General features: G+C 42.8%; 1 protein-coding gene across 1 annotated transcript; it reads left to right on the forward strand.

The window, feature by feature from the left end:
- Positions 1-950: 950 nt before the first annotated feature.
- Positions 951-7,892, forward strand: mmp13b (matrix metallopeptidase 13b). The gene is made up of 10 exons (XM_054794243.1): positions 951-1,134; positions 2,423-2,550; positions 2,635-2,783; positions 3,625-3,750; positions 3,837-3,992; positions 4,067-4,187; positions 4,279-4,412; positions 4,496-4,655; positions 6,804-6,907; positions 6,999-7,892. The coding sequence occupies exons 1-10, from the start codon at positions 1,111-1,113 to the stop codon at positions 7,097-7,099; spliced, it is 1,203 nt and encodes a 400-aa protein (XP_054650218.1). The 5' UTR covers positions 951-1,110; the 3' UTR covers positions 7,100-7,892.
- Positions 7,893-22,827: the final 14,935 nt, after the last annotated feature.

Genomic DNA, 22,827 nt, shown 5'->3' on the forward strand with positions numbered 1-22,827 from the left:
TACCAATAAATTAAGCAACAACAACAGAAGAGACATTAATACAAGTAAATAATACAAATAAATAAATAAATAAAGTGCTATGAGTGTGTGCGTGTGTTGCGTGCGGCGTGTGCGAGTGCTTCGTTGAGAAGCCTGATGGCCTGTGGGTAGAAGCTGTTTGCCAGCCTTGTGGTCCTGGACTTCAAACTCCTGTAGCGTCTGCCTGACGGTAGGAGTGTGAATAATGAGTGTTGTGGATGTGTGCTGTCCTTGATGAGGTTGTGTGTTCTTCGTAGGACTCTGTGCTGTCCTTGATGAGGTTGTGTGTTCTTCGTAGGACTCTAGTTTTATAAATGTGGCGTTGTTGTTGGATGCACCACTTTAACAAGAGTGCTGAGTTGAGTTTTTTTACCATACAATATGTGAAAACACCCTTTTGTGTCAGCCCTGGGACTGTTTGATGATGTGTCCAGGGTGTACCCCACATTTTGTCCCAAAATCAGCAAGGATCCAGGCTCCGTAACCCTCCCCCATGAGCCTGAGCAGTACGATGATCAGCATGTGACGACACTTGTGGATAAGCAGCAGCTGTGCGATTGACCAATGCACTCTGTCATGGGGCCAGTCACAAATCATTCCCATCCGTCCACGTTTTTTTTTTTTTTTAGCTGAACGAGACACTTTATTTATGACACTACTACACCAACCCTCACATCCCAACATTAAATGCAACATCAGCATATGTTTGTTTTGGGAAACTGAGGAGGAAGTGGCTAGGTGCTTTTACATGAATCACTTGGATCCTTTAAGGGGGTGGGGGGTGATAAAATAGTATAAATTCCCCTCAGAGCATGACAATCTCAGTGAGTGGAAGATAACAAACATGTTTTTTTGGTTGCTGCTGTTGCCACTGGCTGCTCACTCCTCTCTGGCAGGACCTCTGCTCTCTGAGGAGCAGCTGGTAGCTGAGGTATAACATCTTAACCGGCGTGGACTCCCTGCCGTTCACAAACGCATGACGTCTTTTCGCATCTTTTGTCACAGAAATACCTCCGGCGCTTTTACGGCCTTCCGGTCGGCCTCCAAGGTCATCGGCGGTCATCGGGAGACTTTAAGACCAAGCTTAAGGAAATGCAGAAATTCTTCAACCTTAAGGTGAGACACCGATGAGAGTATAGTATAGCGCCATTATTCCCTGCAGGAACTTTTTAAACAAGCGTAAGCAGAAGTTAGCCAATGTGTAATAACGCCAAAATAAAGTAAAACTACTCTCCGTTTCAAGACAGCACATTTCAGTGCAATGCTGCCACCGAGTGGCGTTTTGAAGGTATTGCTGGAATTATTAGGGGTTGTGTAGTTTATACTGTCATAATTATAGTTACATTCACATCTGCCTGTCAAAATGTATGTGCGTATGATTTATTTGGATCGGAGTCATTGTACCGTAATCCCTCGTCTCCACTTTACGCTTCGAATGTCACCGCTTCACTCTGTTACGGTTTTTCAAAAACAGGAAGAAACCGTGGTGTCGTGTGGTTGAATACGGCCTTTTATTTGTCGAAACATACGCATTTTGAAGCAAACCGTACATGTTTTTGCCTAAATTATGCATTTTCCAGCACAAAAACGGCTAAATGTAAGGCATTCAGAAGACGCATTCAAAAATGCTGGGATTATATGTGGGAGTGTATCACGATATGACGATATAATTAAATACAGTGGAGTGTTGTATAAAAAGCTACAAACCTTAACCCATATAATTAAATACACTTGTCCCAAACTGGAAAGCACATTTATTGGTGTTGGATTTATTATTTATTATTTATTATTAACACAGCAAGTGCATTTAGTGTCTACCAAACTAAGCATTTGTAGTTTTGACGTGCTCGCAAGCTGATTGCCTCACGCTTCATGACACACGCACACAAGCTACCCAGCATGCCTTGCGGTGGGAATATATGGGTGTTTTTTTGGCATGGGTACATTATGCCCACATGGTACAGTAGGTAGGTTACTTTATGCATCGTGTGTGTTGACATGTTGTGTTGTTTGGGTGGCTTTTTTGTACAAGCTACAGATTGCATCTGACTATTTTGGCGACTCAAGCGTGCCGCAAAAGCACTGAGAGTCACATTGCCGGCTACACTTTGCATGTTAAAGGTGTAAAAAAAAAAAAATAATAAAATTGGAAAATAAGATTAAGACGCTTGCCCATTTGTGCTCTATGGTTATCATCACACTTTGTCATCACTTGTGCTTTTCTGTGGTGACATCACAAACAAAACAAACAAACAAAAAGTAAAACACTTTAATTATTCCTTTCGGTGCTCACTCAATTGAAGTCTCATGCGTTTTTCTTTTTTTAAGGTTGCTTTCTGTGTTTTGTTTCCTCAATATTTGTATTGAAGCCATATTTTTTTGATGTTTTTTGCCTCATGTGCAGGTGACAGGCAGTCTGGATGACAACACGTTAGACTTGATGACCCAGGCGAGATGTGGCGTTCCAGACGTTGGCGAATACAACCACTTCCCTCGACACCTCAAATGGAAAAGCAGCAAGGTGACTTTCAGGTACGACGATGTGAAGTATTGTACAATAAGTGGAGGAAAAGTTTACTATAGTAATTATCTGGCATGCATTCGTATTTGTTGCAGGATTACGAATTACACTCCAGATCTGAGGAAGTCCGACGTCGACCGAGCCATCCGCGCAGCGCTCAACGTTTGGTCTGACGTGACCCCGCTGACTTTTCAGAAGCTCTACCGGGGCAACGCCGACATTATGATCAGCTTTGGAAGGAAAGGTGAACAAAAAAAAACCCGATTGCGATCATGTTTTCAACGAGCAGTACTTCCCTGCTAACATGTACTTTACACACCAAAAACAACGAGGGCTGTGAAAAATAGCGCGCTGACGGCGGTAAGTCATTTATTTTTCACAAAAGATTCTGGTTTTCTCCCTTTTTTTTGTTGGCAACTGATATTTTCCTGAAACGTACCAATGTTCTACCGCTGATTAAAAGGTAGAAACAAACTTCTTTTTCTGATGAAAGACGAGAGTTTAATCTTTCTTTTGGAAGGTTCCATGTTTACATTGCGATATTCTCTGTGCCTTGAAAGATTAGTCAAAATCGTCTGAAAATGAAGCCGAAGGGGTTGAATTTAGAAAATCGGCTGGGATTGAATGAGGTAATTTGATTAAAATTTTTAATCATTGGGCAGCCCTAAAAAAAAGACACAGCAGGAAGCAAACATGCAGATGATGGATGTTTCTAAACGTGTTCTGCTGCACACAAGTTAGTTCCACGGCAGTCCTGCAGGTGGTGGTAACACACTGCAAAGTAGTTGACAACTGTGCTAGCATGCGCCTGCTTACGTCACATAGGGTATTCTTCTTCTCTTAACAGTTAATCTGTCTTTTGGGATGATTGTTGCAAGGAAAGCCAAAGAAAAGCGCCGATGTCTTGTGTGAAATGCATAACTGTTGTTGAAACCTGCGCTTTACAGAGCAGTTTTTTGGCCGAAATTTAAGCTGCGGATTATTAGTTTTTTTTTATTGGTCCACGGTGTTTTGTACAAATAAAATATTGCTAATCTTAGTAATGTAATCGTACGTTTGGGCTAAGAAGTTCCTCCCTCATGCAGAACACGGAGACTACAACCCTTTCGACGGGCCGAACGGACTGCTGGCTCACGCCTACCCGCCCGGCGACGGCATCGGAGGGGACACTCACTTTGACGAGGATGAACACTGGACCAAAGACTCATCAGGTCACTGTGCTCAAACTTTATTTAACGTACAATAAGTGATGTTCGGGGAAAAAACAGACCGATAAATGTAGGTTCTCTCCTCGCAGCATACAACCTCTTCATAGTGGCGGCACACGAGTTGGGTCACGCCCTCGGTATGTCCCATTCCACCGACCCGGGCGCCCTCATGTACCCCATCTACGCCTACGCTACAGGGTACCCGCTCGCTGAGGATGACATCGACGGCATCCAGGCCCTCTATGGTGATGACTCAGCATAATCCACCCACGCTTGGTTTTGCTTGTTGTGTTATTAAAACATTTGGTCTAAAACGCAGGCCCCAACCCAAACCACAGGAAAGTGAAGCCGAAGCCGGACGCCCCCAAGAAATGTGACCCCTCGTTGAGTTTTGACGCCGCGACGGAGCTCAGGGGAGAAACCTTCATCTTCAAAGACAAGTGAGTCCACACAGGCGTAACCCACTTCCACACGTGCGTAGATCACGCGCTGACACGTATTCCAAATGTGTGATTATGTTCGATCTCGCAGGTTCTACTGGCGCCTCCACCCCCAGATGCACGAACCCGAGCTGACACTGATCAAATCCACTTGGCCGTCCATCCCCAACAAGGTGGACGCGGCGTACGAGGACCCAGAGAAGGATCGGGTTTTGATTTTTAGCGGTGGGTTAGCATCATCAACACATTACAGCTAAAATGACAAAGCTTACGTAAAAGCCAAACCTGTGCTTTGTTGATTTGGGCAGGTATCCGCATGTGGGCTTTGAATGGATACAACGTGGTGAAGGGTTATCCAAAGTACATCCACACACTGGGACTCCCCAAGAGTGTGAGGAAAGTGGATGCGGCTGTTCACATCCGAGACACGGGGAAGACTCTCCTCTTTCATGATGAAGACTATTGGAGGTATTGTATCTGTACTGTAATCCCTCTTTTATCGCGGTTAATTGGCTCCAGACCCGAGCTCTATAAGCGAAGTAGGATTCAACATAAATAAACTAAATATTTTCCCAGTAAGACCATTTATGACTTTCTAAATATGATGTTTACCATCATTACAGCCCTCTAGACATGAAATAACACCCCTATTGTCACCTTTACACTCTTATTACTCAAAATAGGAGCTATAATCAGTGAAAATAAGCCATTAAACACAAAAATAAGACTCATCCGCGTGTGTGTTTCACTAAATGTCTTATGAAGTGGCGTTGGGGATTCAGAGTTGAGTTTTAGCTGGAGTACGGCCACAACAGCAGCCTGTGATGATGACTTATTATTGTTATGTTATTATTGTGCCTGTTGTGAGATAAATGATTGGGGATGTCCGATAATATCGGCATAAAATGTAATATCAGTCAATATATCAGCTAATTGCTGATGCTGAATCTATTAGCTTCACAACAGATATGTGTTTAGATAGATACTGTAGCTACATAGGTAGACACTTTATTCATCTCCAAGAGAAATTCATGTTTCCAGCAGCTCTGCAAAAACGTCATTATGAGCTTAATCATTTAATCACAAAGTAAAACAACCAAGTCAAGACATGGGAGATAAGAAAATAGAATAAGAATTAATAAATAAATAAATAAATACGGAACAGATCACATCAAATGTGTCGTGCAGCAATACATAATAAATAATAATAACACAGTATAAGGTAATAAGTCCAGTACTTCCACAACAGGAGATGTTACAGGTGATGTTACACATGTCGGTATCTGTTGATAGCGGAAATTGAGAGCTGGACAATATCGGTTATCGGCAAAAAAAAAAGCCAATATCGGACATCCCTAAAAATAATATTAGCCTGTTTGGCGATCAAGTCTTGTGCATGTTAGCATTGTCACCTGTTGGCCAGCGTAGCCTGCAGATCATTAACGTCTTGTATTGCCCTAAACTGTTATTTGTATTTTAGTTCACTTACAGAAAATTCTTAATTTAGGCCAATAATACGTAACATTTGCTTAAATATGCTTTTTTTGGGGAGAATAATAGGCCGTAGTCAACCACAATAAAAAAAAAAACGCCATAGAGAGAGGGAGCGATGTTTGAACCGCGATGGAGCGAGTGATGACTTTATACACGCAAACTGGTAGATTCAGTAGTTTTATTGTTGCGTCACACGGCGCATAAACATTCATTTGTGCCGGTCTGAATTTCTTGCCAATTCGCCTATCCTTTCTCTGCTCCATGTGACAGCGATGCCCTCAGCCCCGTACAATTTGTCAATGAAAAAATCATATTGATTGAATTGCACTGAAGTGTAATAATGACAGTTGGAGTATGGAGGCAGACCCACAGATCAACTGGTTTAAGTGCGTCTGCCTTGCGAAACTACAGTGCCATCTACTGGCTGAGATTGTAACTACAATTCCTTCCATCACTACTATACAATAATCCCTGTAATCACTGTTGATTTGTTCCACAGAAAACCTGTTTTCGACCTTCTAAATACAGCTTTTAACATTATTAGAGCCCTCTCGACATAAAATAACACCCATAGGGTTACCTTTACACTTGTATAGCCCAATATGGTAAACATAATAAGAGAAAATAAGCCATTTAAGACATAAATAAGACTCGTGCTTGTGTGTGTTGCTGGAAATGTATTAGGGGAGCTGAGCTGAGCTGAGCGGGCTGTTTTTTCCAGCAATCAAGCCTGGTGCTTGTGTGTCTCACTGAACACTACAGTAACCTTACTGACACCAGTGTGGAATACTACATACCATCACGTCTTTGGATGCGTCTTTTGAATGACTTATTTTAGTTTATTTACCCATTTTTAAAAAAAAGAGCGAAGCGCAAAGTGTGGAGGAATTATTGTACTGTGTACGTGATCAGATGGCCCCAAATCTATAAAAGAGAGCGCAGAAGCGTTCCTGCGGCCCGCCACGAATAAATGAATGTATGGGAAACACTGAACACCCTACTGAGAAATGCATTTTTCCAAATCATGTGATGATCCCAGGCTGGGTGAGCAATACTTAGATGGGTTAACGTTGAATATATTTCCTTTTGCACTTCTCCTTTTTTTGTTTTCATGACTTCCAGTTATGATGAAGCATCAGGCACCATGGATAGTGGCTACCCACGATCAATAGAGAAAGATTTTCCCGGCATGGACGATGAGGTTGACGCCGCCGTTTATCACTACGGTATTGACTTACACTCAAGCGTGCAAAATTCTAAATGTTCGGCTAAAGTGATCCGTCTAACGATTGTCATTGTTATTATTTGTCTTTTCAGGACACTTGTATTTCTTCCATGAGCATGTGCAGTATGAGTACAGCTACGCAGCGAGGAAGGTCATACGCATCCTCACAACCAATTCCATTCTCGGCTGCTGATGCCGCTTAAAAGCCCCAGTGACCCTTACTTAATTAGGGGGCTGTTCCAACTACTGGTAAAGATACATGCACATTATATTAAAAAAGAGACCTTCAGCTCTACACCCCTATGAACCACATGCACACGGATAAAACAGTGTGCATTGGATCACAGTCGCAGCCTTAAATATTGTTGTCTTTGAAACAAATAATAATCTCTAAAGCCGAATGGTTCAAAAGCGTCCCAGGAAACATCTCAGTGTGTTGTGACCTTGCTATGTCCTGTCGTTTTTCTTTAGCCTGGAAGCCAACATGGATTCTGTAGAAATATAATTGAACAGTTGGCCTTGGATGAGCCCTAGAATGTATTCTAGTGATTATCATTCAATCTGCTGGCCGCTGAAAATGCTTACACTGACTCGGGAGTGATCTCACAAGTGTAACCTTTCAAGTGAAGCCAGGATTATGAAAATATACCTTGTCGTCGTTAAGGTAAACGTAATGATTTGCAGACATGTCATGGTTGCTAAATACAGTATAATGGAAAGCCATAGGAATGTAATCGCAAAATGAACATGCTTATTCACAAAAGTGCTGGACACAACAACATTTCTTCTTTTTATTATTTATTTTGTTTGTTTGAGATGTTTAGTTTAACTGCAAGTTTGTCCGGCTGGCCTGTAAGCTCAGTTTTCAAAGTGTATTAAATGAAGTGTGAACACTTTTTAGTGTGTGTTTCAATTGCCCTGTCATGTGCTTGAACTGCTATTGGTTGTCAGTGTTATTCAATAAAATGGCTTAACATGTGTTACCAGAGCCGCTCCTCCCTACGCGCGCAAAGGATGCGCATCGCTGGCATGAGGCGGGAGAGAGGAGTGATTAAACCACACACCTGTCACTTCCTGGTGGTGTAATGGTACAGCTGCTGCCTTTTAAAACAGAGGGCATGTTTTTTTTTGGTTTTAATTCAGTTCCATTGTTGTTTTGCACTATCAATTGATACTATTATTTTGGTATTACTTCAAAACATGCATCTGAGCCATAATCATATTTAAAAAGCTTTTCATGAGTCAGTCAGACGTGGTGATGACAGCTTCCCAGGTTTTGTAATGGGGAAGGGTTGCTCTCATTTGTCTATTTCAGGGGTGTCCAAAGTGCAGCCCGGGGGCCATTTGTGGCCCTTAGCTGTGATTTTATCAGCCCGCAGCGCAGTCTAAAAATGTAATTTAACAAGGAAACTTAAAAAAAAAAAACAGCAGCAAAAATGGGAAAATCAAAGTCGAAATGTTAAGTAAAGAGTTGGAATCTAGCAAAGATAAAAAAAAAGCCATAATCTCACAAGAATAAAGTCATAGTAGGAGGAAAAATGTCATTTTAGTAGCATGAAGTTGAAATATTAATGAAAAAAGTTTATTTGGTGTTCTTTTTTTCAAAAACAATGAATAAAATTGTACATTTTGGAAACTTTTGTAACATGGGAATAAAGTCAAAATATTAGGAGGAGAAAATATACAAGAAGAAAGTTGAAATATTTGGAAAATTATACAAAAAAATATCAATAGCAGAAAGTCAAGTCAAAATATTAAGAGAAAAAATAGTTTTCTAATGAGAAAAAAGTTGCAATTTTATTAGAATAAACTTGAGGAATGAGGAAAAATACCATTTTAGTAACAATGTTGTAATAATAATAAAAAATACATTATTGTTTTAAAAGATATAACGTTATAATTATGAGGAGAACCTTTACAAGAGGAAAGTTGAAATGAAATAGTTGGAAAATTGAAAAAAAAAACAGCAGAAATGGAAAAAAGTCATAACCGAATGAAGAACAAAAGTCGCAATTTTACAAGAATAAACTCATGTTATGGGAAAAAGTCGTTTTTAGTAGCATTTCACCTCTATTACAAAGCTGAAATGCTGTTTTGTCTCGAGCTACATATAACGTCTTAGCATATCTCTATGTGTTGCTTTACAAAATATCAAAGTGGCCCTTGCATCCTTTCATTTTTCAGTACGTGGCCCTCGCTGGAAAAGGTTTGGACACCCCTGGACTATTTTATACTGCACACACTCTCAAAGACACCGGGAATTCTTATTTGAGTTATTTGTAACACCAAAAGAACGACATGTAAATGTATCTCATAAATTCTTAGACTAAAACTTCTGTAATAAAATTTCTATTTGATATTTTGTGTTAGGCTCCAGCATGCCCCCGCGACCCTAATGAGGACGAAGCGGTATAGAAAATGGATGGATGGATGGATGGATATTTTGTGTACGGGGAGAGAAAACCGATTTGTGTAGCTCCTGATATTTTCCCCTAGGGGGCGGCAGTGGCTCAGGAGGTAGAGCAGGTCGTCCAGAAAGGTCCACACTCCCAGGCACTGGCACCCAGGAACTTTCTTGCCTTCTCGTGGCCCTAACTTGAGACTGTGTTCAGACTGTTGTGTTGTACAACACATGTGGACATGTGGATCAAGCCTAGATGGAGACAACCTTATGAAAGTCAAGGGGAAAAGCTATAAAATGCTCCGCCTCGTGAACACTGATGGAAACCAGATGGAGACGTCGCATGAGTCACGATACCGAATCAATCTTCCTCTTGGAAACTCCCTGCTGAGATCACCACTATGAAAGGTGACGAACATGATGCGAGACTCCCCACACAATCACAATGTATGCGACTTCCTGTCAGTGCCCTTGACTGGATTACGCACGTGGCCTCAATCAACGTGGACATACATCACACAAGGACCATTTTAAGATGGAAACATTTGAAGAAGCCGAATATGACATGTATTAAACAGCAATCTGCATGTATGAGAATACAGTCCAGTGTTTCCTTGTTTATGGCAGGGGATGGGTTCCCAAAATAGCCCACAATAAGTGAAATCCGCGAAGTAGCCGACTTTATTTTTAAAAAAATAATTATTACATATGTTTTAAGGCTGGAAAACCCGTCACACATACACATAATACACAAAGAGACTAGCAATGGACAATGTTATCTCACTGCCGAGCTAAAATGTAAGTGGTATGACATTAATTACAAAAAAAGTCTGAAAAAGCCATCATTACGTTTCTGGTATTTATATTTCCAAATATTTAAATGAGTGTCAAATTAAGAGTGAAGTCGTAGGCTAAACACACTATTTTTAATGTAGTTTTACATCGTGTTCAGAGGCATTACTGTGCGTGTTTGGGAACAACAAGCCAATCTTTGTGCTGTGAAAGATGAGCTCATCTTTTTGTTTGTCTGACAAAACAAAACCTCCGTGCCGAGCTGCAACACGCTGACACATCTCTGTCCTTCATCGCCGCTGCACCGCCGACTCAGAGGACGCTCGGACGGCGGCTGTAGCGTACGTCCGCACCACCAAAGCAGCAACCAATGTCCCTAAAGACTTTCCTTTTGTATTCTTTATTAAGACTTCATTCAAGTAATGTGTAACTACAGATTAGGGCAGGGGTGTCCAAAGTTTTTCCAGCGAGGGCGACATACTGAAAAATGAAAGGATGCAAGGGCCACTTTGATATTACTTAATGCATATGTTAAGAAGGTATATATATTTCAAGAAAAAACTGCATCTCAGCTTTGTGATATACTGTAGGTGAAAAAGTATGAACTTCGGTCTTTGCTCTTTTTTTTTTCAAATATTTCAGCTTTCTTCTTAAATAATCTTTGTAAATTTTCCTCTCGTGATATTAGGACTTTATTCCCATAATATTTTGACTTTATTCCCATAATATTATAACTTTTTCCCCAACCAAATGTCCCAAAAATGACAGCTTTATTTTATTTTGTTTGTTTCTCGTAATATTACAACTTTTAAACAAAAAAGGTTTTCCTTTTTTTCCTCAGATTTCAACTCTTTGCTAATAAAATGACATTATTTTTCCTCATAATAATATGAATACATTCACGTAAAATTGCGACTTTTTTTCTAGTTAGAATACACTTTTTTCCTCTTTCAATTTTTTTGACTTTTAAAATTGTTGCTCCAACGCAAGACAGACGCCACAGGATAGACAAAATAATCAAACACAAAATGAGAAGCAGGGGTGTTGGAACATGAACAGAAAACAGCACAGGCAAAACAGGAAGAACTACAAAATAAGACCATAAAGGCAGAAAAGTGAAACAAAACAAACTGACTCGCAGACTAAAAGACAGAACATGACAGTACCCCCCCTTATGGACGGATTCCAGACGTTCAAAAGTTCAAAGACAAAAGAGGAGTGGGTTGTGGGAGGACAGGTGGTGGGTCACCCCTGGTGGGGTCCTGCTGGCTGTGCTGGGCATGTCAGACATGTCTTCCCGGGAGATGGTCGTGTCATCGAGACACCCCTAGGTGACTGAGCAAGGGGAACTTGAAGTCGGATGGCCACAGGTCATGCGTCATTGCCACAGGAAAACTGGTGAGCATCTTTTTTTTTATGTTATTGTGACGGCCATCTCTACAATGTCATGGTCACATGGTCTACAATGACCAATCTATAATTTTCTGTTGTGAGGCAATTCTTTCTGCATTTTCATGAGCATGTGAAGTTCCAACGATATGTTAACTTTGGTTTTAGTATAAATTTTGTGAGTCTTTGATGTTGGTCGCTACAAAGGCCAGAGTGTTCAAATTCAGCTCGAATCGACGAGAGAGACAGGTTTAGCAGCCATCTTTCTCTGCATTTTTTGGGTTGTTTCTGGAAATATTTTTCCCTTTATGATGGACTATCTTAGTCATAAGGTTTCCCGAAGTTCCTATTTGAATGATCTTCACATGCGACAACAGCGCGTAGATGAGGCATTTTCGCTTTGACTTCACTTGACATCTAGCTACGGATACGCTTGTGTGACCCGCCAGCACTTCGCCCCGTGACAACTGCAATTACATGTGACGTCACATGCAACCCAGAAAAAAGTGTCAATAAAACAAACTGAAAGAAAAAATCTGAAAATTTGCAGGGTCACAATTGCCGAATCATGACTATACCAGGGTAGACTGATATCGCAAGGTGTGTGTCTCATAATATCTAACGTAAAAAAGTAACTCCACATTTCAGAAAAAGAACATCATGCCAACAGTAAAATATGGTGGTGGTAGTGTGATGGTCTGGGGCTGTTTTGCTGCTTCAGGACCCGGAAGACTTGCTGTGATAAATGGAAGCATGAATTCTGCTGAAGGAGAATGTCCGGCCATCTGTTGGTGACCTCAAGCTGAAACCAGCTTGGGTTCTGCAGCAGGACAATGATCCTAAACACACCAGCAAGTCCACCTCTGAATGGCTGAAGACTTTGGAGTGGCCTAGTCCAAGTCTTGACCTGAATCCTATTGAGATGCTGTGGCATGACTTTAAAAAGGCGCTTCATGCTGGAAAACCCTCCAATGTGGCTGAATGACAACAATTCTGCAAAGTTGAGTGGGCCAGAATTCCTCCACAGCGCTGTAAGAGACTCGTTGCAAGTTATCGCAAACACTTGATTGCAGTTGTTGCTGCTAAGGGTGGCCCAACCAGTTATTAGGTTTAGGGGGAAGTCACTTTTTCACACAGGGCCATGCAGCTTTGGATTTTTTTTCTCCCTTAATAATAAAAAGTTTCATTTAAAAACTGCATTTTGTGTTCAGTTGTGTTGTCATTGACTAATATTTAAATTTGTTTGATGATCTGAAACATTTAAGTGTGACAAACATGCAAAAAAATCAGGAAGGGGGCAAACACTTTTTTACACCACTCAGTTGTGAAGTTTTATATTGAAATCAGGTATAATTTAGCTGTCTTTTGTTGATTAAACGAATGGAGGACGCACAAAATATCTGAACGTGCGTTGAATTGCTCTAATTACGTACGTGGGGTGCACGTGTGGCGCACGACACACGTAGGAGTTCCCAAGTGCGACGTAAGACAAAAATTGACATTTTTCCCCAAACCTGACATCAGCAAAACGTACAAAACACACACGATGGCCGTACGGACGACGCATGAAGACGTGCAATGTGTGTACGTTTGTCTTGCAACCTGAAGAAAAACCTAAGCGCCAGTAGATTTTGTTTGACATGACAAAGAACCTCCCCGGCTTGAAAATGCATGTCACACGCGTGACCTCTATGTGTTTCTTGTGGTTTTATTGCATGTAGACCGGCCGTAGGGGCCCGTACGGCTGATTGTGACCTAGGCTTAGCTCAAATGCACTTTCCAAACAAGTGTTCCCTGCAAAGTGAAGCCTGGCATCATCATATTGTTGTTGCAGCTCAGCAAACAGACTGCTCGGACGTGTTGATCTGCTCAAGTCAGCTCAAATTACATTTGTTTTGGAAGCAACAGCACGACAAGTAGCCAAGTAATTACACCTCACGCCCCCGCAAAAGGACCAGGTGATTAGCATTTCAATTCTTCAGCAACGTGACGAAAAACAGCATGTTGCAAAGGAGAGATTTATGATCACAGTGGCGTGAAGAGACTTTTATTAGAAGAAGCTGTGGCGAGAAAAGAAAGTCTTGTCCGATCTTGTTCAGCCAGTTGTTGTTGGCAGTGATTACGCAACAAGCTCATTAACCTAATATCATGTCAAACTAACACGTTTTGTCATGACCCTCTTTCAACTGTGTCTGCTGGGCGTGAGCAAAAAGAACCATAAGTTGCATTGTATTTGCATGCAAAACAAGATAAGTTCTTTGAGAATAATGGGAGGTACAATTTCATACAACTTGCATGTGAGGAGACAAATCAATACAATCTGAACAGACAGCCTCTAGAGAAAACGTCTACAGAGAAAGATGTTGCTCTATGTGCAAATGCAAGGGAGGGGATCATCTAAAATGAGAGGCTAAAACTACCTTTAAACATCCAAGGCTGTTGATTCTGAGCTTGGGAAGGACATGTTCTGGAGACGAGAGGCCTGTAGACTTGACCAGGTCACATAGGTAATATTATCCGGGTCCGGGTCACGGGGCAGCAGTCTAAGGAAGTCCAGACTTCCCGGTCCCCAGCCACCTCTTCCAGTTCCACCAGAAGGGCACCAGGGCGTTCCCAGACCCATGACTGAGCTCCTCACCCTCCCTATCTCTTAGGGTGAGTCCAGCCACCCTACGGAGGAAACAGACGCTTGTATCCGCAATCATCTTCTTTTGGTCACGACCCAAAGCTCATGACCACAGGTGAGGGTGGGAACGTAGATGGGGGGGTAAATTGAGAGCTTTGCCTTCCGGCCCAGCTCTTTCTTCACCACGACGGTCCGGCACAGCGACCGCATTACAGCAGACGCTGCACCGATCCGCCTGTTGACCTCACGCTCCAACCTTCCCTCAATCGTGAACAAGACCCTGAGATACTTGAACTCCTTCACCTGGGGCAGGACCTCATTCCCAAGCCGGAGGGAGCAATCCACCCTTTTCCGACTGAGAACCATGGCCTCGGATTTGGAGGTGCTGAGTCTCATCCCAGAAGCTTCTCACTCAGATGTAAACCGTCCCAATAAACGCTGAAGGTCACAGCCCGATGAAGCCATCAGGACCACATCGTCTTCAAATAGCAGAGACGAGATCTTAAGGCCCCCGAACTGGACCCTCTCGACACCTTGCCTGTGCCTCGAAATTCTGTCCATGAAAATTATGAACAGAATCGGTGACAAAGGGCAGCCTTGGTGGAGGCCAACGTTCACCGGAAACAGGCTGAACTTACTGCTGCCAATGCCAACCAGGCTCCTGCTCCGGTTGTACAAGGACCGAATGGCACGTAGTAGCGTGCCACCAATCCTGTACCCCCGGAGCACCCCACACAGCACAGCACACCGCAAAGGACACGGTCAAATGCCTTTTCCAAGTCTACAAAGCACATGTAGACCGGTTGGGCAAACTCCCATGTACCCTCCAGTACCCTTGCAAGGGTGTAGAGCAGGTCGAAAACCACATTGCACCTCCTGTAGCCGAGGTTGGACGAACGGCCAGACCCTGCTCTCCAGCACCCTGGAATAGACTTTCCCAGGGAGGCTGAGGAGTGTGATCCCCCTATAGTTGGAACACACCCTCCGGCCACCTTTCTTGAATTAATGTGGCTCACGGCAGAAATACATCATTTATGCATGCTAGTGCATAATTATAACTAAAAGTCAAATCTAACGGACACAAAACATTTTATAATTGCAATGACAAACCATATTTTAATAAAATAGGAAACAACTAAGAAAAAAATGTGCAAACCAAAAATTCAGACTAAAGTTGCACTGAAAAAAGATTTCCATTCACGCTTGTGATGCTATCCCAGAGGGTTACTAATAGGGATGTCTGGCTGATGTTGGCTTAAAAACACGATATTTCATCATGTCGATATCGCTTTTTTCTGCCGATATTGAGATCACGCAAAAACTCGTTTTTTCCAGTTTACGATTTCACTTACTGTATTAGTCCAAAGCTTCATACTTTGTTATACTGTATATGGATGCTTGCACCACATACAGTACAAATATGCAGCTTTCCAAATTGTATTGTTGCTGTTGATAGTATTTGTGTTTTTTTGTGAAATGCGTCCAGTGGCGTCACAGTAAAAGAAGTGAAATGTGTTTCGTACACGACATTAGTTTGAGGGAAGAGCTACTGCCAATATTGTATCGGTAATGAAACGCTGGACAGTATCGGTAAGAAAGCCAATATCGAGCATCTGGAGTTACCAGCGACATCCAACAAACTGATATCCTTAGAACCATGAATCTAACTTACCTTATCTAACTGCCATGTGAGCATGAAAGTCTCCCTGCTGGCTGCTCAGTACAATATGGCTAATGGCTTTTTTACACTTGTGTGACAGGTATGAATATCAAAAAAGTGGCACATGAAGTCAACGCCCCCTTCACCTCCCACAAGTCAGCCAGTTAGGGGTAAGTACCCGCCAAGTCACATTTTGCGGCCCACGACTTGACATCAAAGGTTACTGTAAATGCGGCCCCCGAGATCTAAGTTAAAGTCGATGATACTCATGGGGTGCAAAGCATAAGCCTCCACTTAACTCAGAGTGAGGATGTCACGCGGAGAAATGAACAGGGGGGTCACGAGACAGAACGCTACCTGCGGTCACGGTGCTAACACAAAAAAACTAGAAAAGCACTCAGAGATCGCAGACCTCCGCCAAGCGCCATCGTTCCCCCCATATTGTGCTTCAAACCAAAATAATAATCCTACATTTTTTGGATCAGTCTTTGATATTTTGTAGAACCTGTTGGAAACATGTTCTGTATTTTTTTCCAAGTGCTCTGACCATTTTTGTGGAGTTCTACGCACAAATGCCGAAAACGGTTCTATCTCGCAATGTTAAACAGTCCCTTAAAAAATCCCTGGATCCAGACGGTGATCCGGATCACCCCCAAAATGTTAACCACTTCTTCCACATCCCTTTTCCGACAATTCCTGAAAATGTCTTCCAAATCCATTCAGAAATGTTGAAGTTATTTTGAACACAAACTGACAAACAAACGCTCGGCGGAGGCAGTAAGTTGTGATATGACGAGGATAAAGTCAAAATATTATGGGAATAAAGTCACAGTGTAATGACAAAAAAAAAATTACAAGAAGGCAGTAGAAATATTTGTAAAATTGAAAAGAACAAAAAACAACAGCAACTAAGCGTTGACAGCACATGTAACAGGTAAGTAACTACACAAAGGGCAACGACTGCTATGGGGAATAATAAACAACTGTAAACACGCAACTTAAGCAACTTTTTACAAACCAAAAGTGCCACAATGCATGCTGGGAGCCGACATCACTCCCGAATAGGGTTGTGACAAAACACTCCCATGGATTATCCACAGCTTTTGCCTTGTATCATGTTTTTTAAACCTTTACCTTGACAAGGAACATTGATTTACTTCCACTTTAAAGTCTGGATGTTGAAATGTTCTCAAATAAAAGGAAACAAAACCCGATTCGTTTTTGTGACATGTTAAGCTGACTTGTGGTGCTGTTGAATTCCACAAATGGCTTCATGGGGAGTTGTGGGAGTGTGTGTGCGTTGGGGGGGTCCACTTTCTGATGGATGACCTTCAGTCCCAACATGCAAGCGCTTCAGGAAATGAACCAAAAAAAAAAAAAGGTGCACATCTGGAAGTGCTTTCTGCAATGGGGTCATCAGGCAGACCCCCCCCATTGCTGCACAATAGTCACTTTCACAAATAGATACACTCAAATGTGAGATAAGTGTGTGTGCAGGGGGGTGTGTGTGTGTGTGTGTGTGGGTTGATTGTGGAAAGACCAACCGACCAGAGCGCTGAGATGATTTAGGGCGCCACAAGAAGTAGTTGTGAAACGCTCCGAAATGCGGCTGCAACATGTGAAAGCACTTTGCGTATGTCAGTGCTTTTCTTTCGGGGGTGTCGTTGTCATCTGAGAAAAAGAGAGCATCATGTGACTGTTTGCTTTTGTGCGGCAGGACAGCCTCTTTCTCTACTTGTTACCTAGGCAGCCTACACTGGCTGACTGGGTAACCTGCCAAAAACTCCTGAATGACTGCCCACTTGACTGCTTCTAAGAACCACTTGCTGCTTCGGCAAAGGGTGTAATTCCCTGAGAAATTGTGTGTGAGAGCTCTTAAATGCTTCCAAGCCAAAATACCAAAGAAAGGAATGAATTCGGGGCGATAATGCAGGTTGGCACATCAAAGCAATCATAGTGTAGCACAGCAGCTATGAAAAGTTTGAATTTGGTGTTAATTTCTCAATTTCACATGTCATGTCATGTGTGCATGTTAAAAAGCATTTAACATGCAGTGGTGTGAAAAGGGGTTTGCCCCCTTCCTGTTTTCTTGTTTTCTTGCATGTTTGTCATACTTAAATGTTTCAGCTCATCAAACAAGTTTAAATATTAGTCAGTGACGACATGACTGAACACAAAATGCACTTTTTAAATGAAACTTATTAAGGGAGGAAAAAAATCCAACCCCACATGGCCCTGTGTGAAAAAGTGATTGCCCCCCCCTGTTAAACCATAACTTAACTGAGATTAATTGAGATCTATCAGTATGGAAAAGGTTATAAAGCCTTTTCTAAAGCTTTGGGACTCCAGCGAACCACAGTGAGAGCCATTATCCACAAATGGCCAAAACAGGTGAACTTTCTCAGGAGTGTTCGGCCAACCAAAATGACCCCAAGAGCACAGAGAGGTCGCAAAAGACCCAACAACAACATCGAAAGAACTACAGGCCTCACTTGCCTCATTTAAGGTCAGTGTTCATGACTCCACCATAATAAAGACACTGAGCCAAAAAGGGGGGTGCATGGCAGAGTTCCAAGACCAAAACCACTGCTGAACATAAAGAACATTAAGGCTCGTCTCCATTTTTCAAAGATGGCGCCCTCCGTGGCAGACGTCTCTGTGACACTCTCCCGTGTTTTTCTATTTTTTGCTATTTTATTGTTCATTTTGGACATTCAACACACTCGCGCAGTACATTACAACAGAGAGACACTTTTGAACATCGACAGGGTTCACCATGAACTTTCATTTAGCCTCTCAGACTTTGCCTTTCTTCTGCGCCGGGAGAACGCAGCAGCCTGCGGACCTGGTGAGCTGAATACCCGGCGAGCAAGGCATCCGAGGCGTAAACGAGGCAAGCGAGCCGGCCTGCATGCTAGGCTAAAAGCTAGAGCGACGAGGCCACCGCTACCAAGCCTGCTGCTAGCCAACGTCCGCTCTCTTGAAAACAAGATGGACGAACTAAGAGCAAGGATTACAGCTCAACGTGAGATCAGGGAATGCTGTGTGCCCACCTTCACAGAAACCTGGCTGACGGAGGATATACCGGACTCGGCGATCCAGTTGGAATCATTTGCTGCTTACCGGGGAGATCGGACTTTAGCGTCTGGTAAACACAGAGGTGGCGGCGTCTGTGTTTACGTAAACAAACGGTGGTGCACAGACGTACAGACGATGGAAAAGCACTGCTCGCAGGACATTGAGCTTCTGATGGTGAAATGCAGACCTTTTTATTTGCCTCGTGAGTTTAGCGCTGTGTATTTAACTGCTGTCTACATCCCACCACGAGCTAACACTGCTAATGCACTAGGCCTCCTGCATGACATCATTGATAAACACGAGACCAAACACCCAGACGCTGTATTTATTATATCTGGCGATTTCAACCACTGTAACCTCAGGACTGTCCTCCCCAAATATTACCAGCATGTGAGCTTTCCCACAAGGGAAAATAACATCCTGGACCACGTCTACAGCAACATGAAAGGTGCTTTGAAGGCTGTTCCAAGACCCCACTTTGGAAAGGCTGACCACATCTCTATATTCCTTTATCCAACATACAGACAACTTCTTAAAAAAGCTCCCCCTGTACGTACAGCAGTTAAAGTGTGGAATGAAGAAACTGATCAAGTACTTCAGGACTGCTTTGGCTGCACAAACTGGGATGTGTTTAAAACTGCAGCGGGGAGGGAAGATTGTACTGTTGATTTGGATGAATATGCTTCTGCTGTTACTGGCTACATTAGCACATGTATAGAGACTGTTAGCACCACCAAGTATTACAGAAAATACCCTAACCAAAAACAGTGGATGAACTGTGATGTAAGGGCTAAGCTACGTGCTCGTTCGACTGCATTTGTCATGGGCACCGCTGATGACTACAAAAAGGCCAGATATGACCTGAGGAGGTCCATACGGGAGGCCAAAAGACAGTACAGACAGAAGCTGGAGGGCTACTATTCCACCTCAGACCCTCGGCGCATGTGGGCGGGGCTCCAGCACATCACAGACTATCGACAGCAGAGTAGCGTAGCCACATCCAGCCAAACCACACTTCCAGATGAGCTGAACGAGTTCTATGCCCGCTTTGACACCCAAACTCCTGATGAGCAGAGAGGGTGGCTGAACCTGGGGAGCACACAGGACTCACCTCTCATGGTGACATCAGCTGATGTGCGCAGGGTTCTGAACAAAACAAACCCACGAAAAGCAGCAGGGCCAGACAACATCCCAGGACGTGCACTTCGGGTTTGCTCATCAGAGCTAGCTGATGTGCTTGCTGACATATTTAACCTGTCGCTTGCACAAGCATCTGTACCGACCTGCTTTAAGTCCACCACCATAGTGCCCGTACCCAAGAAGAGCAACGTGACCTGCTTGAATGACTATCGCCCTATAGCACTCACTCCTATTGTTATGAAGTGCTTTGAAAGGATAGTCATGACCCACATCAAAAAGAGCATCCCGGCGGCAACTGTGGACCCTCTACAGTTTGCATATCGCCAGAACCGGTCCACGGATGATGCAATCAACACTGCCATCCACACAGCCCTTTCTCACCTACAGGGCCAGGACACATACGTCAGAATGCTATTTATAGACTATAGCTCTGCTTTTAATACAGTCAGCCCCCACAAACTCACAAATAAGCTCCTCACACTTGGCCTGTCACCCTCCCTCTGTAACTGGGTGTTTAACTTTCTAACAGGCAGGCCCCAGTCAGTCAGAGTCCACAATCGCACATCCAGCTCAAGAATTGTGAGCACTGGGACCCCACAGGGGTGTGTGCTGAGTCCGCTCCTCTACACGCTCTTCACCTACGATTGCGTGGCCTCCCAGAACAACACCAGCATCATTAAATTTGCGGATGACACTACAGTCATCGGACTGATCACTGGTGGTGTTGAAACATCATACAGAAGAGAGGTGGCGGACCTCATAGCTTGGTGTCGTGCTAACAATCTCCTTCTCAATACAGATAAGACTAAAGAGATGATCATCGACCCAAGAACAAGGGAAAAGGAGCCGCATAGACCCCTGTTTATTGATGAGACTGAGGTGGAGTGGGTGAAAACCTTCAAGTTCCTTGGCACACACATCAGCGAGGACCTCACCTGGTCTCACAACACCCAACAAATTCTGAAGAAGTCCCAAAGGAGACTGTACTTCCTGAGAAGACTGAGGAAATTTGGTATGCCCACCACAATCCTGAGTTGCTTCTACAGATGCACTATCGAAAGTGTCCTTACCGCCTCCATCACTGTTTGGTACGCTAACTGTACAACACGTGATAGGAAGGCACTCCAGCGGGTGATCAAGACCTCACAGAACATTGTTGGGGCAGCCCTCCCCTCACTGCAAGACATTTATAAATCTAGAGTCCTACGCAGAACACACAACCTCATCAAGGACAGCACACATCCACAACACTCATTATTCACACTCCTACTGTCAGGCAGACGCTACAGGAGTTTGAAGTCCAGGACCACAAGGCTGGCAAACAGCTTTTACCCACAGGCCATCAGGCTCCTCAACGAAGCACTCGCACACGCCGCACGCAACACACACTCATAGCACTTTGTTTATTTATTTATTTATTTGCATTATTTACTTGTATTAATGTCTCTTCTGTTGTTGTTGCTTAATTTATTGGTATATATGTTTATGTGTTTATGTTTATGTTCTTATTCTTTCTTGTGTTTTCTTTCTTTTCTTGGGAGAATGAACAGGATAAGATTTTCATTGCATGGTATAACTGCTGTTTTACCATGCACATGACAATAAAACTCTCTTGAATCTTGAATTTTGCTAGAAAAGATCTTGTTGATCCCCATTACCTTGGGGAAAATACAAAGGTTGAACTTTCTGGAAGGTGTGCGTCCCCCCCATCACATCTGCTGTAAAAGTAACGCCACATTTCAGAAAAAGAACATCATAGCAACAGTAAAATATGGTGGTGGTAGTGTGATGGTCTGGGGCTGCTTTGCTGCTTCAGGACCTGGAAGAACTTGCTGTGATAAATGGAAGCATGAATTCTGCTGAAGGAGAATGTCCGGCCATCTGTTGGTGACCTCAAGCTGAAACCAACTTGGGTTCTGCAGCAGAACAATGATCCTAAACACACCAGCAAGTCCACCTGAAGAAAAACAAATGAAAATTTTGGAGTGTAGTCCAAGTCCTGACCTGAATCCTATTGAGATGCTGTGTCATGACCTTAAAAAGGTGCTTCATGCTGGAAAAACCCTCCATTGTGGCTGAATGACAACAATTCTGCAAAGTTGAGTGGGCCAAAATTCCTCCACAGCGCTGTAAGAGACTCATTGCAAGTTATCGCAAACGCTTGATTGCAGTTGTTGCTGCTAAGGGTGGCCCAACCAGTTATTAGGTTTAGGGGGCAATCACTTTTTCACACAGGGCCATGTAGCTTTGGATTTTTTTTCTCCTTTAATAATAAAAAGTTTAATTTAAAAACTGCATTTTGTGTTCAGTTGTGTTGTCATTGACTAATATTTAAATTAGTTTTATGGTCTGAAACATTTAAGTGTGACAAACATACGAAAAATGACGAAATCAGGAAGGGGGTAAACACTTTTCACACCACTGTAGCTATCCGCATAGATTTCTTGTGCAACATGAGTGTAGTAACCTTTTTTTTTAAAAAAAATGGGTAGCGTGCCCTCCAAGCATAATCTCCTCTCCCTCCATTTTTGCAAAACTAGGTCAAAATGATGTTAAATGTTCAGTTGTCCATTCATTTGCCATTTGTAATTATTGTTGCATCATTTTCAGCATGTAAAACTATAATTATTGTCTATGAAACTGATTCATTGGATTAACATTATTTTCTGCAGGAAAACTTGCTTTGGTTAGAGTCCGTTTTGGTTTGGTACATTGCTTACTACAGTGGGAGTGTATTTTATAAGCCCCTGAAATGAGCAGGAAGGACAGAGAAAATGAGAAGTCATTCATTTGAACTAAAAACACAAAAAAATTGTCTCATGATCTCCAAAATTG

This window comes from Dunckerocampus dactyliophorus, chromosome 12, assembly GCF_027744805.1.
Source record: "Dunckerocampus dactyliophorus isolate RoL2022-P2 chromosome 12, RoL_Ddac_1.1, whole genome shotgun sequence".
In the NCBI taxonomy this organism is placed as follows: Eukaryota; Metazoa; Chordata; class Actinopteri; order Syngnathiformes; family Syngnathidae; genus Dunckerocampus; species Dunckerocampus dactyliophorus.